Source organism: Hyla sarda, chromosome 4 (assembly GCF_029499605.1).
Source record: "Hyla sarda isolate aHylSar1 chromosome 4, aHylSar1.hap1, whole genome shotgun sequence".
NCBI lineage: Eukaryota > Metazoa > Chordata > Amphibia > Anura > Hylidae > Hyla > Hyla sarda.
In genome coordinates, this window is record NC_079192.1 from 33,596,478 (window position 1) to 33,613,884 (window position 17,407).

The 17,407-nt window shown below is 43.6% G+C and overlaps 1 protein-coding gene across 3 annotated transcripts in view; it reads right to left on the reverse strand.

Annotated features, from left to right (window-relative positions):
• The window catches only part of LOC130367745 (tetratricopeptide repeat protein 39A-like), a 47,591-nt gene extending 38,309 nt beyond the window's left edge, over positions 1-9,282 (reverse strand). The window contains exons 1-2 of one of the 3 annotated variants that reach the window (XM_056570445.1): positions 9,043-9,282; positions 2,986-3,087 (exon numbers count right to left, since the gene is read on the reverse strand). In XM_056570445.1, coding sequence (XP_056426420.1) covers positions 2,986-3,087; positions 9,043-9,254 — 314 coding nt within the window. In that variant the 5' untranslated portion in view covers positions 9,255-9,282. Of the gene's footprint in view, positions 1-2,985; positions 3,088-3,784; positions 3,991-9,042 lie in introns of those variants that run through there. The other 2 variants (XM_056570447.1, XM_056570446.1) reach the window with 2 other exon arrangements.
• Positions 9,283-17,407: the final 8,125 nt, after the last annotated feature.

The following is a 17,407-nucleotide window of genomic DNA, read 5'->3' on the forward strand; positions in this document are numbered from 1 at the left end:
TGCACCGGATGTCTGGGGTGCCGCGCCACAGACCGCAGGGGCAGGAACCCCGTGATCGTACATCTTATCCCCTATCCTTTGGATAGGGGATAAGATGTTTAGGGGCGGAGTCCCCCTTTTACTACTGAAACTTCACCGGAATTCTGATGTAAATGGCACCAAATAACTGTTTTACATGAATGGCACCACATTAATTATGGGTTTTAGGTACTACCCCCCCCCCCCCCCCAATTACACACACACACTTATGTCAAACAAAAGTGGTGCAGCCTCAGTAAAAGGGAATTGTGTTGGTTTTTTTTGTGCAGCACCACTCCTGTCTACAGGTCATGTGTAGTACTGCAGCTCAGCCCTGTTCCCTTCAATAGAGCTAGGCTGCCACACCAGACACAACCTGTGAACGGAAGTGGAGCTGTTCTTGCAAAAATAAAGCAGTGTTTTTCTAATTTTGGACAACCCCTTTAATAGCCCTTTAATTTTGGACAACCCCTTTAATAGCTATTGGCATTAGAAGTCAGATTGTCCTGGGTTGTTGGTCCTGGTTTGAAAACAATGGTCTAGATAGTTCCTTCTAGACACTGCCTTCTTAGGGAGAGTGTTGTGGGCATGCTCTGTGACCAGTGCAAAGATCAGAGTGCAGGGAGCGGGGAGCTGTGACCACCACCTATGGGACGTGATGTGATGCTCTCTTAATATAGATTTATTTATTCATTTAATTTAGGCAAAGATAACTGCAATCCTGCCTGTGATGATAATGCCACGACTGCTGAGAAGTGATCTCTGCAGAGAACAGGAAATATTATTCTATTGTGGAGCTTGTTGGCCAGTGCAAGATTTCAGGATTATTAATATTGATAGAGACATGAAAAAAAAAACTGTAAAAAAAAATAAAATTATAATAAACTAAGTCACCAAGAATGTATAATAATACACTGCTCAAAAAAATAAAGGGAACACTTAAACACCACAATGTAACTCCAAGTCACTGACACTTCTGTGAAATCCCACTGTCCACTCAGGAAGCAACACTGATTGACAACCAATTTCACATGCTGCTGTGCAAATGAAACAGACAACAGGTGGAAATTATAGGCAATTAGCAAGACACCCCCAATAAAGGAGTGGTTCTGCACTCCACTTCTCAGATTCTATGCTTCCTGGCTAATGTATTGGTCACTTTTTTAATGCTGGCAGTGCTTTCACTCTAGTGGTAGCATGAGACAGAGTCTACAACCCACACAAGTGGCTCAGGTAGTGCAGCTCATCCAGGATGGCACATCAATGCGAGCTGTGGCAAGGTGGTTTGCTGTGTTGGTCAGCGTAGTGTCCAGAGCATGGAGGCGCTACCAGGAGACAGGCCGGTACATCAGGAGATGTGGAGGAGGCCGTAGGAGGGCAACAACCCAGCAGCAGGACTGCTACCTCTGCCTTTGTGCAAGGAGGAGCAGGAGGAGCACAGCCAGAGCCGTGCAAAATGACCTCCAGCAGGCCACAAATGTGCATGTGTCCACTCAAACAGTCAGAAACAGACTCCATGAGGGTGGTATGAGGGCCCAATGTCCACAGGTGGGGGTTGTGCTTACAGCACAACTCTGTGCAGGACGTTTGGCATTTGCCAGAGAACACCAAGATTGGTAAATTCGCACCTGGGGCCCTGTGCTCTTCACAGATGAAAGCAGGTTCACACTGAGCACATGTGACAGACGTGACAGAGTCTGAAGACGCCGTGGAGAACGTTCTGCTGCCTGCAACATCCTCCAGCATGACCGGTTTGGCGGTGGGTCAGTAATGCTGTGGGGTGGCATTTCTTTGGGGGCCTCATAGCCCTCCATGTGCTTGCCAGAGGTAGCCTGACGGCCATTAGGTACCGAGATCCTCAGACCCCTTGTGAGACCATATGCTGGTGCGGTTGGCCCTGGGTTCCTCCTAATGCAAGACAATGCTAGACCTCATGTGATGGAGTGTGTCAGCAGTTCCTGCAAGAGGAAGGCATTGATGCTATGGACTGGCCGCCCGTCCCCCAGACCTGAATCCGATTGAGCACATCTGGGACATCATGTCTCGTTCCATTCACCAACTCCACGCTGCACCACAGACTGTCCAGGAGTTGGCAGATGCTTTAGTCCAGGTCTGGGAGGACATCCCTCAGGAGACCATCCTCCACCTCATCAGGATCATGCCAAGGCGTTGTAGGGAGGTCATACAGGCACGTGGAGGCCACACCCACTACTGAGCCTCATTGTGACTTGTTTTAAGGACATTACATAAAGTTGGATCAGCCTGTAGTGTGGTTTTCCATTATGATTTTGAGTGTGACTCCATATCCCGACCTCCATGGGTTGATAAATTTGATTTCCATTGATAATTTTTGTGTGATTTTGTTGTCAGCGCATTCAACTATGTAAAGACGAAAGTATTTCATCCGATTAGTTCATTCATTCAGATCTAGGATGTGTTATCTGAGAGTTCCCTTTATGTTTTTGAGCAGTGTACATTTAAAGAGGTAATTTAGTGGAAAACTATTTTTTTCCAACAATCTGGCCCCAGAAAGTTATACAGATTTGTAAATTACTTCTATTAAAAAATCGTAATCCTTCCAGTACTTATCAGCTGCTGTATATGCTCCAGAGGAAGTTATGTAGTTCTTTCCTGTCTGACCACAGTGCTCTCTGCTAAAACCTCTGTCCATGTCAGGAACTGTCCAGAGCAGGAGAGGTTTGCTATGGGGATTTTCTCCTACTTTGGACAGTTCCTGACATGAACAGAGGTGTCAGCAGAGAGCACTGTGGACAGACAGAAGACAACTCAACTACCTCTGGAGCATACATCAGGTGATAAGTTCTGGAAGGATTAAGATTTTTTAATAGAAGTCATTTACAAATAAGTATAACTTTCTAGAGCCAGATGATATGATTATTTTTTTGCCACTGGAGTACCCCTTTAACACTGAAATTGTATTATTTTCTGATCATGAAGGTCGATCACCTTGGTTGTAGGAGTTCGAGGCTTTCATCGAAGCGATTGTTAAGAAACAGATTCAGAGCGTCCATACAATCGCTGAGATCCCGAGACAGGTCCAGGTTAGACCTGCAAAACACAAATCACATGTCTTACATCTTCCTAAAAGGGGAATTTTTGAAGGCTGGGTTCACACTTGTGTCAGATCTCTGTTTGTGAAGCTCCAACACAGGTTCTGTTTTCTTTGCAGAATCTGAGTAAACAAAAAAACGGCAAGCAGTAAATTTTTTTTTTTTGTCCATTCAAAACCTGCTAAAGTTTTCTATTCTCATAAAAAAAAAAAAAAAAAATCATTAGATGTAAAAGGATAAAACCATCCTCTATAAACTTAAAGGGATACTCCACTGCTTAGCGTTTGGAACAAACTGTTCCGAACGTTGGAGCTGGCGCCGGGAGCTTGTGATGTCATAGCCACGCCCCCTCATAATGTCACACCCCGTCCCCTCAATGCAAGTCTATGGGAGGGGGCGTGACAGCTGTCACGCCCCCTCCCATAGACTTGCATTGAGGGGGTGGGGCTTGAAGTCATAAGGGGGCAGGGCTATGACGTCATGAGCTCCCGGCGCCAACTCCAGCGTTCGGAACAGTTAGTTCCAAACGCTGAGCAGTGGAGTATCCCTTTAAACTCTTGAGGGTGCCACCCTGCTGTATGTTTACTGTTGGTGGAGTATAAAAAGAGTGTATATATAGTGCAACTATAATCATTAATGAATGGTCAATAAATCACTAATAAAATAAGAGTGAAAAACTAACAAAACCAACACACCACAGCAACACACCCCACACGGGTGTTAAGGAGCATCTTCGCCCTGTCCGCACTGGAGTAGGAGCCTCTCGCTTTATTGCGCATATTCGTACTACTCACAATGCAGACGTTACTTGTATAATGTTCGCTGGAATAGAGAGAATTGATGTTCCACCCAGAGGTGGATATAGGCACCATGGGCGAGATTTATCAAAACCTGTCCAGAGGAAAAGTTGCTGAGTTGCCCATAGCAACCAATCAGATTCCTTCTTTCATTTTACAGAGGCCTTGTTAAAAATGAAAGTAGCGATCTGATTGGTTGCTATGGGCAACTCAGCAACTTTTCCTCTGGACAGGTTTTGATAAATCTCCCCCCCATATACTCCTAAAAAAAAAGAAGCCCGGTGGATCATCCGATTGAACGCATTGGGTCCACTGGGGCCTAATGAGAAAAATGAGATGGGAGCCTTCCTCCACTAATGCCTATATATTGGCTGTTTTTATGATGGTATTTTTTTGTGGATATTTGTATTGTAAGTTATTTTAACTTCACTGCTGTTTTGTTGTTATAATAACACTGGCCGATCCGGTCCATAAGAGCTATTGCGTCAGTGCGAGCCAGAAGAAGCGCCTGTGTGCGTGAAACATGTTGCCGCCCCCGTAAAGCCACCTGTCTCACCTGTCCCCCACGAGCTCCCTGTGTTCCGGTGTAGTGTATCGTTTTGCTTGCTGAATAAAGCCTGAATACTGCCGCAGAAGCCTCTGCTGAGTGCGTTATCCATTTCTTCATATCTGATATATTTGATTGTTCTACGGACTCTATCTACTTTCGTTAGATAAGTGCACCTCCACAGCTTCCCTGCCGGGTTATTGTAATAAGATGTTATAGGGTAATAAGAGGATCAGGAGCCGGGTTACTGTAATAAGATGTTATAGGGTAATAATAGGATCAGGAGCCGGGTTACTGTAATAAGATATTATAGGGTAATAAGAGGATCAGGAGCCGGGTTACTGTAATAAGATGTTATAGGGGTAATAAGAGGCTCAGGAGCCGGGTTACTGTAATAAGATGTTATAGGGGTAATAAGAGGATCAGGAGCCGGGTTACTGTAATAAGATGTTATAGGGTAATAAGAGGATCAGGAGCCGGGTTACTGTAATAAGATGTTATAGGGGTAATAAGAGGCTCAGGAGCCGGGTTACTGTAATAAGATGTTATAGGGGTAATAAGAGGCTCAGGAGCCGGGTTACTGTAATAAGGTGTTATAGGGTAATAAGAGGATCAGGAGCCGGGTTACTGTAATAAGATGTTGTAGGGTAATAAGAGGATCAGGAGCCGGGTTACTGTAATAAGATGTTATAGGGGTAATAAGAGGCTCAGGAGCCGGGTTACTGTAATAAGATGTTATAGGGGTAATAAGAGGATCAGGAGCCGGGTTATTGTAATAAGATGTTATAGGGTAATAAGAGGATCAGGAGCCGGGTTACTGTAATAAGATGTTATAGGGTAATAAGAGGATCAGGAGCCGGGTTACTGTAATAAGATGTTATAGGGGTAATAAGAGGCTCAGGAGCCGGGTTACTGTAATAAGATGTTATAGGGGTAATAAGAGGATCAGGAGCCGGGTTACTGTAATAAGATGTTATAGGGGTAATAAGAGGATCAGGAGCCGGGTTACTGTAATAAGATGTTATAGGGTAATAAGAGGATCTGGAGCCGGGTTACTGTAATAAGATGTTATAGGGTAATAAGAGGATCAGGAGCCGGGTTACTGTAATAAGATGTTATAGGGTAATAATAGGATCAGGAGCCAGGTTACTGTAATAAGATGTTATAGGGGTAATAAGAGGATCAGGATCCGGGTTACTGTAATAAGATGTTATAGGGTAATAAGAGGATCAGGAGCCGGGTTACTGTAATAAGATGTTATAGGGTAATAAGAGGATCAGGAGCCGGGTTACTGTAATAAGATGTTATAGGGTAATAAGAGGATCTGGAGCCGGGTTACTGTAATAAGATGTTATAGGGTAATAAGAGGATCAGGAGCCGGGTTACTGTAATAAGATGTTATAGGGTTTATAAGAGGATCAGGAGCCGGGTTACTGTAATAAGATGTTATAGGGTAATAAGAGGATCAGGAGCCGGGTTACTGTAATAAGATGTTATAGGGTAATAAGAGGATCAGGAGCCGGGTTACTGTAATAAGATGTTATAGGGTAATAAGAGGATCAGGAGCCGGGTTACTGTAATAAGATGTTATAGGGTAATAAGAGGATCTGGAGCCGGGTTACTGTAATAAGATGTTATAGGGTAATAAGAGGATCAGGAGCCGGGTTACTGTAATAAGATGTTATAGGGTAATATGAGGATCAGGAGCCGGGTTACTGTAATAAGATGTTATAGGGTAATAAGGGGATCAGGAGCCGGGTTACTGTAATAAGATGTTATAGGGTAATAAGAGGATCAGGAGCCGGGTTACTGTAATGAGATGTTATAGGGTAATAAGAGGATCAGGAGCCGGGTTACTGTAATAAGATGTTATAGGGTAATAAGAGGATCAGGAGCCTGGTTACTGTAATAAGATGTTATAGGATAATAAGGGGATCAGGAGCCGGGTTACTGTAATAAGATGTTATAGGGTAATAAGAGGATCAGGAGTCGGGTTACTGCAATAAGATGTTATAGGGTAATAAGGGGATCAGGAGCCGGGTTACTGTAATAAGATGTTATAGGGGTAATAAGAGGATCAGGAGCCGGGTTACTGTAATAAGATGTTATAGGGTAATAAGGGGATCAGGAGCCGGGTTACTGTAATAAGATGTTATAGGGTAATAAGAGGATCAGGAGTCGGGTTACTGTAATAAGATGTTATGGGGTAATACGAGGATCAGGAGCCGGGTTACTGTAATAAGATGTTATAGGGTAATAAGAGGATCAGGAGTCGGGTTACTGTAATAAGATGTTATAGGGTAATAAGGGGATCAGGAGCCGGGTTACTGTAATAAGATGTTATAGGGGTAATAAGAGGATCAGGAGCCGGGTTACTGTAATAAGATGTTATAGGGTAATAAGAGTATCAGGAGTTGGATTACTGTAATAAGATGTTATAGGGTAATAAGAGGATCAGGAGCCGGGTTACTGTAATAAGATGTTATAGGGTAATAAGAGGATCAGGAGCCGGGTTACTGTAATAAGATGTTATAGGGTAATAAGGGGATCAGGAGCCGGGTTACTGTAATAAGATGTAATAGGGTAATAAGAGGATCAGGAGCCGGGTTACTGTAATAAGATGTTATAGGGTAATAAGAGGATCAGGAGCCGGGTTACTGTAATAAGATGTAATAGGGTAATAAGAGGATCAGGAGCCGGGTTACTGTAATAAGATGTTATAGGGTAATAAGAGGATCAGGAGCCCAGTTACTGTAATAAGATGTTATAGGGTAATAAGAGGATCAGGAGCCGGGTTACTGTAATAAGATGTTATAGGGTAATAAGGGGATCAGGAGCCGGGTTACTGTAATAAGATGTAATAGGGTAATAAGAGGATCAGGAGCCGGGTTACTGTAATAAGATGTTATAGGGTTTATAAGAGGATCAGGAGCCCAGTTACTGTAATAAGATGTTATAGGGTAATAAGGGGATCAGGAGCCGGGTTACTGTAATAAGATGTTATAGGGTAATAATAGGATCAGGAGCCAGGTTACTGTAATAATATGTTATAGGGTAATAAGAGGATCAGGAGCCGGGTTACTGTAATAAGATGTTATAGGGTAATAATAGGATCAGGAGCCGGGTTACTGTAATAAGATGTTATAGGGTAATAAGAGGATCAGGAGCCGGGTTACTGTAATAAGTTATTATAGGGGTAATAAGAGGATCAGGAGCCGGGTTACTGTAATAAGATGTTATAGGGTTTATAAGAGGATCAGGAGCCGGGTTACTGTAATAAGATGTTATAGGGTAATAAGAGGATCAGGAGCCGGGTTACTGTAATAAGATGTTATAGGGTAATAAGAGGATCAGGAGCCGGGTAACTGTAATAAGATGTTATAGGGTAATAAGAGGATCAGGAGCCGGGTTACTGTAATAAGATGTTATAGGGTAATAAGAGGATCAGGAGTCGGGTTACTGTAATAAGATGTTATAGGGGTAATAAGAGGATCAGGAGCCGGGTTACTGTAATAAGATGTTATAGGGGTAATAAGAGGATCAGGAGCCGGGTTACTGTAATAAGATGTTATAGGGGTAATAAGAGGATCAGGAGCCAGGTTACTGTAATAAGATGTTATAGGGTAATAAGAGGATCAGGAGCCGGGTTACTGTAATAAGATGTTATAGGGTAATAAGAGGATCAGGAGCCGGGTTACTGTAATAAGAATGTTATAGGGTAATAAGAGGATCAGGAGCCGGGTTACTGTAATAAGATGTTATAGGGGTAATAAGAGGATCAGGAGCCGGGTACTGTAATAAGATGTTATAGGGTAATAAGAGGATCAGGAGCCGGGTTACTGTAATAAGATGTTATAGGGTAATAAGAGGATCAGGAGCCAGGTTACTGTAATAAGATGTTATAGGGGTAATAAGAGGATCAGGAGCCAGGTTACTGTAATAAGATGTTATAGGGTAATAAGAGGATCAGGAGCCGGGTTACTGTAATAAGATGTTATAGGGTAATAAGAGGATCAGGAGCCGGGTTACTGGAATATGAAGTCCCATTATGTCTTCTATAAGAATACTAGACATTCCATCAGTGAGTGCCCCTTGTGTAGTGCAGGGTGTGTATGGTTGTGTGCACAGAACAGGTTGTGTAGCGGGGAAGGTGTGCAGAAGATAAACAATGAGAGATGAGATGTCAGGAAGCACAGGAGTGGCAGGATGTAATGGAGATAACAGCTGCTGGCCATAGAAAATCTACAGTCTTCTGGTCTCTATAGTAAATGCTGTCACTCTGCAGGATCCCTGGTGTCTGTCTACTGCAGTGCTTCCCAACCAGGGTGCCTCCAGCTGTTGCAAAACAACAACTCCCAGCATGCCCGGACAGCCTTTGGCTGTCCGGGCATTCTGGAAGTTGTAGTTTTGCAACAGCTGGAGGCACCCTGGTTGGGAAGCACTGATTTATTAGGTACAGACCTCACCTATTCCCCCCCCGTGTGTCTGTGCAGAGTGTGCGGCTACCTAGAGCTCCAAGTGGGGGGACCACCGGATGGCACAGCTGGGTACCACAACACCAATGCCCAGAAATCCCAGTGCCCGCAGCGCTATACATTGTGTATCATACCTGCCCGGAGGACCCTGCTCCCTGCTCATGCTGCGGCTCGTGCTCCGACTGCTAAGCCCCGCCCACTGACACCTGTCCCGCAAGAGGAACTGCGCCAGGCCACGCCCTTTCTCCGGGAGACATTCCGAAAGCCACGCCCATTCTCCGGGAGACATCCCGAAAGCCACGCCCACTGACACGTAAGCGCGCAGGTGATAGCTGGCCACGCCCATCACACTCCTGCAAAGTTTCACTTCTTTTTTTTGTTGCTAGGAAACAGGAATGTATGTAATGTGTCTGTACTAGTCATGTCTGCTATGTGTGTGTATGTATTCTACAATAGACCCCATTATACCGTTCACTGGTGACCCCAATATACCAGTCACTGATTACCCCATTATACCGGTCACTGATTACCCCAATATACTGGTCACTGATGCCCCATTATACCGGTCACTGATGACCCCAATATACTGGTCACTGATGACCCCATTATACCGGTCACTGATGACCCCATTATACCGGTCACTGATGACCCCATTATACCGGTCACTGATGACCCCATTATACCGGTCACTGATGACCCCATTATACCGGTCACTGATGACCCCATTATACCGGTCAATCTGAGAGACCCCATTATACCGGTCACTGATTCCCAATTATACCGGTCACTGGTGACCCCATTATACCGGTCACTGGTGACCCCATTATACCGGTCACTGATGACCCCATTATACCAGTCACTGATGACCCCATTATACCAGTCAGTCACTGATGACCCCATTATACCAGTAACTGATGACCCCATTATACCAGTCACTTTTGACCCCAATATACCAGTCACTGATGATCCCAATATACCAGTCACTGATGACCCCATTATACCGGTCACTGATGACCCCATTATACCAGTAACTGATGACCCCATTATACCAGTCACTTATGACCCCAATATACCGGTCACTGATTCCCCAATATACCGGTCACTGATGCTTCTATTATACCGGTCACTGATGACCCCATTATACCGGTTACTGATGACCCCATTATACCGGTCACTGATGCCCCCATTATACCAGTCACTGATGCCCCCATTATACCGGTCACTGATGCTTCTATTATACCGGTCACTGATGACCCCATTATACCAGTCACTGATGACCCCATTATACCAGTCACTGATGACCCCAATATACCGGTCACTGATGACCCCATTATACCAGTCACTGATGACCCCATTATACCAGTCACTGATGACCCCATTATACCAGCCACTGATGACCCCATTATACCGGTCACTGATGACCCCAATATACCCGTCACTGATGCTTCTATTATACCCGTCACTGATGCCCCCATTATACCCGTCACTGATGCTTCTAATATACCAGTCACTGATGCCCCATTATACTGGTCACTGATGCTTCTATTATACCAGTCACTGATGACCCCAATATACCGGTCACTGATGACCCCATTATACCAGTCACTGATGCCCCCATTATACCAGTCACTGATGCTTCTATTATACCAGTCACTGATGCCCCCATTATACCAGTCACTGATGACCCCAATATACCGGTCACTGATGACCCCAATATACCAGTCACTGATGACCCCATTATACCGGTCACTGATGCTTCTATTATACCGGTCACTGATGACCCCATTATACCAGTCACTGATGACCCCATTATACCAGTCACTGATGACCCCATTATACCAGTCACTGATGACCCCATTATACCAGTCACTGATGACCCCATTATACCAGTCACTGATGACCCCATTATACCAGTCACTGATGACCCCATTATACCGGTCACTGATGACCCCATTATACCAGTCACTGATGACCCCATTATACCGGTCACTGATGACCCCATTATACCGGTCACTGATGACCCCATTATACCAGTCACTGATGACCCCATTATACCGGTCACTGATGACCCCATTATACCAGTCACTGATGACCCCATTATACCAGTCACTGATGACCCCATTATACCGGTCACTGATGACCCCATTATACCAGTCACTGATGACCCCATTATACCGGTCACTGATGACCCCATTATACCGGTCACTGATGACCCCATTATACCGGTCACTGATGCTTCTATTATACCAGTCACTGATGACCCCATTATACCGGTCACTGATGACCCCATTATACCGGTCACTGATGCTTCTATTATACCGGTCACTGATGACCCCATTATACCGGTCACTGATGACCCCATTATACCGGTCACTGATGACCCCATTATACCAGTCACTGATGCCCCCATTATATGGTGTGCACCCTTTAGCGGTATAGTATGTATAGTGAAGCGGTGAGCACGCGGTTACATCAGGTTCATATGTCACATGTCACAGGCGTCTGTAACTTTGATCGACTTTCCAAACCGGATTCTCCAGGATACAGGGGCTGTAAAAGGATGTGATCTGCATTAACTCCTTCACTACTCACTACTGAAATCAGCAGCAGCACTATAGGGGGTACAGAGGTAGCCATCACACCTAGGCCCTGCTGTGGTGGGGGTCCAAAGACCCCTCTGCTGTGTAGAATGGCATCAGTATTGTATATGGCACATGGTAGGTGGGGGCTCTGTTACAGATTTTGCATTGGGGCCCAGTAGATTTGAGTTGCCCTGCTATTTAAAGGGGTACTCCGGTGGAAATCTTTTTTTTTTTTTTTTTTTTTTTTTTTATCAACTGGTGCCAGAAGGTTAAGCAGATTTGTAAATTACTTCTAGTAAAAAATCTTAATCCTTCCAGTACTTATTAGCTGCTGAATACTACAGAGGAAATGGTTTTCTTTTTTGAACACAGTGCTCTCTGCTGACATCATGACCACAGTGCTCTCTGCTGACATCTCTGTTCATTTTAGGAACTGTCCAGAGCAGCATATGTTTGCTATGGGGATTTTCTCCTACTCTGGACAGCTCTTAAAATGGACAAAGATGTCAGCAGAGAGCACTGTGGTCATGATGTCAGCAGAGAGCTCTGCGTTCCAAAAAGAAAAGAATTTCCTCTGTAGTATTCAGCAGCTAATAAGTACTGGAAGGATTAAGATTTTTTTTATAGAAGTAATTTACAAATCTGTTTAACTTTCTGGCACCAGTTAATAAAAAAAATAAAAAAATAAAGTTTTCCACAGGAGTACCCCTTTTAATTGATAATGGATCTTTTTTTTGTACACTCTGTATTTGCCACAGCAGCGTGCACCCGTGTATTAGGTAGATGTGCTGGATATTTTTTTTTTTCTTAAAATTTTTTTTTTAGATTTGTAAATTACTTCCATTAAAAAAATGTTAGTCCTTCCAGTACTTATTAGCTGCTGAATACTACAGAGGAAATTATTTTCTTTTTGGAACACAGGGCTCTCTGCTGACATCACGAGCACAGTGCTCTCTGCTGACATCTCTGTCCATTTTAGGAACTGTCCAGAGCAGCATATGTTTGCTATGGGGATTTTCACCTACTCTGGACAGTTCCTAAAAATGGACAGAGATGTCAGCAGAGAGCACTGTGCTCGTGATGTCAGCAGAGAGCTCTGTAGTCTTCAGCAGCTCATAAGTACTGGAAGGATTAAGATTTTTTAATAGAAGTCATTTACAAATCTGTTTAACTTTCTGGCACCAGTTGATTAAAAAAAAAAAAAAAGTTTTCCACTGGAGTACCCCTTTAAGCATTAGCAAGTATAACTCCCAGCCACAATACAGACATACGCGCGACAACCACAGGATAATAGAGCAGCATATAAGAGCGACCTTAGGTACATTATTTACCTTAGGGCATAGAGCAGTGTTTCCCAACCAGGGTGCCTGCAGCTGTTGCAAAACTACAACTCCCAGCATGCCCGGACAGCCGAAGGCTGTCCGGGCATGCTGGGAGTTGTAGTTTTGCAACAGCTGGAGGCACCCTGGTCGGGAAACACTGCTCTAAGCCCTAAGGTTCACATTGATGTCTTCCATTCCGTTGAGCTCCTTCTTTTTTCTTGAGCAGAATGGATCCTGAAGGGGGTCGGAACACAACGGACACTGCCGGGTCCCATCAGCTCTTATTCACTTGAATGGGGCCCATCGGGGATTCGGTAGTTTGGCGATAAAAAAAAAAAAAAAAAGTGCATCCACTATTTTATTTTTCTCAGGTAAACTCTCATCTGCTGATGGAATTGTCAACAAAAATTGAATTAAAAATGTAAATTAAAAATTTATTATTTAGGGCGCGTTCACACTGAGGAATTCTAGAGGAACAATTTCGGTCAGGAAATTTTTGCCTTCTGTCATTTTATCCATCAAGCGGAATTCGAGCAGAATTTCCACGCAGAAATGAAGAGGAATGAAGAAGGAGGCTATTTAAAATACTACAGCTGAAATTCTTTTCTTTTTGAAACACAGAGCTCTCTGCTGACATCATGAGCACAGTGCTCTCTGCTGACATTTCTGTCCATTTAAGGAACTGTCCAGAACAACGTATGTTTGCTATAGGGGGATTTCCTTTTACTCTGGACAGTTCCTAAAATAGACAGAGATGTCAGCAGAGAGCACTGTGCTCGTGATGTTAGCAGACAGCTCTGTGTTTCAAAAAGAAAAGAATTTCCGCTGTAGTATTCAGCAGCTAATAAGTACTGGAAGGATTAAGATTTTTTTAAATAGAAGTCATTCACAAATCTGTTTAACTTTCTGGCACCAGTTGATTTAAAAAAAAGTTTTTCCCCGGAGTACCCCTTTAATTCTACTTTTCTGAATTCCACGTGAAAACGATGTCGGGCAGATTTTTTTTTTTTTTTTTTACCATTGACTTCTAATGATTTCTGCTCGCGGATTCCGCTTGAAGAATGAACATGTTCTTTCTTCAAGCGGAACTGAATTCAGCGATCAGAATTTACTCAGTGTGAACTGAGAAGCAGAAAATGCATTGAAGTGAATGGAAAATCAATTGCTGAATACCGTAATTTCAAGCTGAAAAAGCTGTCGGACTTCCTCAGTGTGAACATACCCTTACTGTATAGTAGCAGTGTCTTTATACTCTAATAAAAACAATGTTAAAAGAACTCCAAATAGCCAACGGCAATGTGAACAAAGCCTAAAACGAAACCCGAGTAGAACGAGGTTAAAGGAGTATTAAAGGAGAAAATATTTCATATAACCACCAGGTGGCAGTACCACACTTCTTCATACCTTATATGAGAACTTCTTAGTATAAGGGTACGTTTACACAAGCGGATTGTTTTGCGGGTTTTCCGCTGCGTATTTGAAAGTGGGCGGGCTCTTCTCAGCAGATTTTCCACGACAGAATTTACGCTGCGGAAAATTTGCTGCAAGCTCCATTGAAGTCAGTAGGGACTGCAGCGGATTTTCCGCATCGTAAATTCCACCTCGGAAAATCTGCTGCGGACAGCCGAGAAGAGCCCGCCCACGCAGCGGAAAACCCGCAAAAAAGATTAACTCGTGTGAACGTACCCTAAGGGTGAATTCACACCACGTTTTTGCAATACAGTTCCCATATCAGGTTTTTGATGAAAAACTGATTCCTCAAAACCAGACTAAACTGTATCAAAACGTGTGTACAAATTTTAACCCATATACGGTTTGAAAAATGATGTTCGGCTGCATCCGTTTTTTAAGAAAAAAACCTATACGTTTTAAACTTTTCACTCCATTTTGAATAAAGTTTCACTTGTTTGATTGAAATTCGAAAAAACTGTGCAAAATCAAAAACCGTATGGTGAAAACCTGATGGAACCGTACGCACATACAGTTCTGTACGATTCCCATTGACTCCCATGTTAAAAAAAAAAAAACGTATACGGTTTCATACGGTTTTTCACCCGGACCAAAAAACGTGGTAGACTACGGTTTTGGGTACGGGAAAAAAAAACCTGACAAAACAGTATAAGACGCAAAACGGACACAACCGGATGATGCGGTTGACATAAGGTTTATAATGTTAAGTCAATGCATACGGTTTTCTATACAGTTCCGTACGGTTTTTAACTTGAAACCATATGCGGGAACTGTATTGCAAAAACGAGAGCAGACTGGTTGCTTTAAAAACAGTGGACTCAACCTGTGGCCCTCCAGATGTTGCATAACTTCAACCCCCAGCATGCCCGGACAGCCGTTGGCTGTCCGGGCATGCTGGGAGTTGAAGTTTTGCAACATCTGGAGGGCCATAGTTTGTGACCAATGCTTTAAAAGTTAGATGGTGCTTGAAATTATTTTCTTCTGTTAACCATGGTTATCTTCAAGGACACACATGCAGTCATCATTGCTTTGCATAAAAAAGGCTTTACAGGCAAGGTCATTGCTGCTTGTAAGATTTTCCCCAAAACAACTATTGGATCATCAAAGACGTTCAAAAGTGATGTGAAGACGACTTTAGGGCGCCCAAGAAAGTCTAGCAAGTGTCATGCAAACTTGTTTACCTGAGGAAGAAGCACTGTCTCCTCGAAACACGTTGTGATTTGGCTTCTAATAAAGAAACCTTATATATCAAGTTGATGTACTTTTTGTTTGCGCTACAACCCTGTTTTTTCATACGTACCTGCTCGTCATATGCATTTCGGCTGATGACCCCCTCAAAGCACCACGCTCTCTAATTGATGCGCTTATAGTGGTTGGGTCTGATACACAACCAAATCCGGTGAGCAAACTCGTCCAGTGAATGTACTGTCTCTATGCACCTGATTGTACAAACGATATTACCCCATTGGGAAGACGCTGCACGGTGGTCCCATAACACCCCTGGGGACGGACTATCACCAATGTTCACAAATGTGAAAAGCCCTCCCTTAAAGGGGTACTCCGGTGGAAAACATATATATATATATATATATATATATATATATATATTTTTTTTTTTTTTTTTTAAATGAACTGGTGCCAGAAAGTTGAACAGATTTGTAAATGACTTCTATTATAAAGTCTTCACCCTTCCAGTACTTTTTGGCAGCTGTATGCTACAGAGGAAATTCTTTTCTTTTTGAATTTCTTTTTTGTCTTGTCCACAGTGCTCTCTGCTGACACCTCTGTCCGTGTCAGGAACTGTCCAGAGCAGCATATTTTTCTCCTGCTCTGGACAGTTCCTGATACAGGCATCAGGTGTCAGCAGAGAGCACTGTGGACAAGACAAAAAAGAAATTCTGAAAGAAAAGAATTTCCTCTGTAGCATACAGCTGCTAAAAAGTACTGGAAGGGTAAAGATTTTTTTAATAGAAGTCATTTACAAATCTGTAACTTTCTGGCACCAGTTGATTTAAAAAAAACATTTTTCCACCAGAGTACCCCTTTAAAGGTGTACAGTAGAATTTTCCAGTGCTTTCCCACAGACTTATGGATTTATTTGATCTGGGCTTGTCTGCCTCAACTAACATTCACTGCATATCTGCAAAAGTCATGGAAGATGCTGCACCTTGAGACCCTGAATATAAGTTAATTGTAATATTGTAATTCAAAGCATTAAAGGGGTACTCCCGTGGAAAACTTTTTTTTTTATCAACTGGTGCCAAAAAGTTAAACAGATTTGTAAATGACTTCTATTAAAAAAAGTCAACTGGTGCTAAAGTTACAGATAAGTAAATTACTTAAAAAAAAAAAATTCTTAATCCTTCCAGTACTTATAAGCTGCTGTACACTACAGAGGAACATGTCTGACTAAGTGTTGTTTTTACCGTGTGATGTTTCTACAATAAAGCTGCTTGCAACGAAGTGCTGGACCTTCTGTACGTTTTTCTACATTGCTGGATGCCTTGCCGGGCACCGGTCCACGCACAGTGTACCTTGGGAGGTGAGCTGGAATCTTGTTTCTGTTACTTAAAGGGGTACTCCGCCCCTAGATTGCGGGGGTCCTGCTGCTGGGGACCCCCGGGATCTCAGCTGCAGCACTCATCTCAACGGCATCCGGCAACGCTGGAGGCTTCGGATCCCGACCCCGCGAGCGAAACAGCATGATGTCACACGGGGCGGAGTCGTGACGTCATGCTGTTTCGCTCGCGGGGCCCCTCAATGCAAGTCTATGGGAGGGGGCGTGGGGGCCATGATTGACAGTAATCAGACCCGGAGCGAACACGCTCCGGGGACTGAGTTTAACGGGGTGCGGTGTGCAAGATCACGGGGGGGTCCCCAGCGGCGGGATCCCCACGATCAGGCATCTTATCCCCTATCCTTTGGATAGGGGATGTCTAAGCACCGGAGTACCCCTTTAAGTTGGGTGTGGTATTACAATGTTTCTCCATTCATTTAAATGGAACCACTCTGTAATACCACACACCACCTGAGGACTTTGGTGGCACTGTTTTTTTGAAGAAATCAGCTGTTTTTCTGATCCTGAATAACCCCTTTAACTCTGAGTCCTTAGGTACAGGATAGTT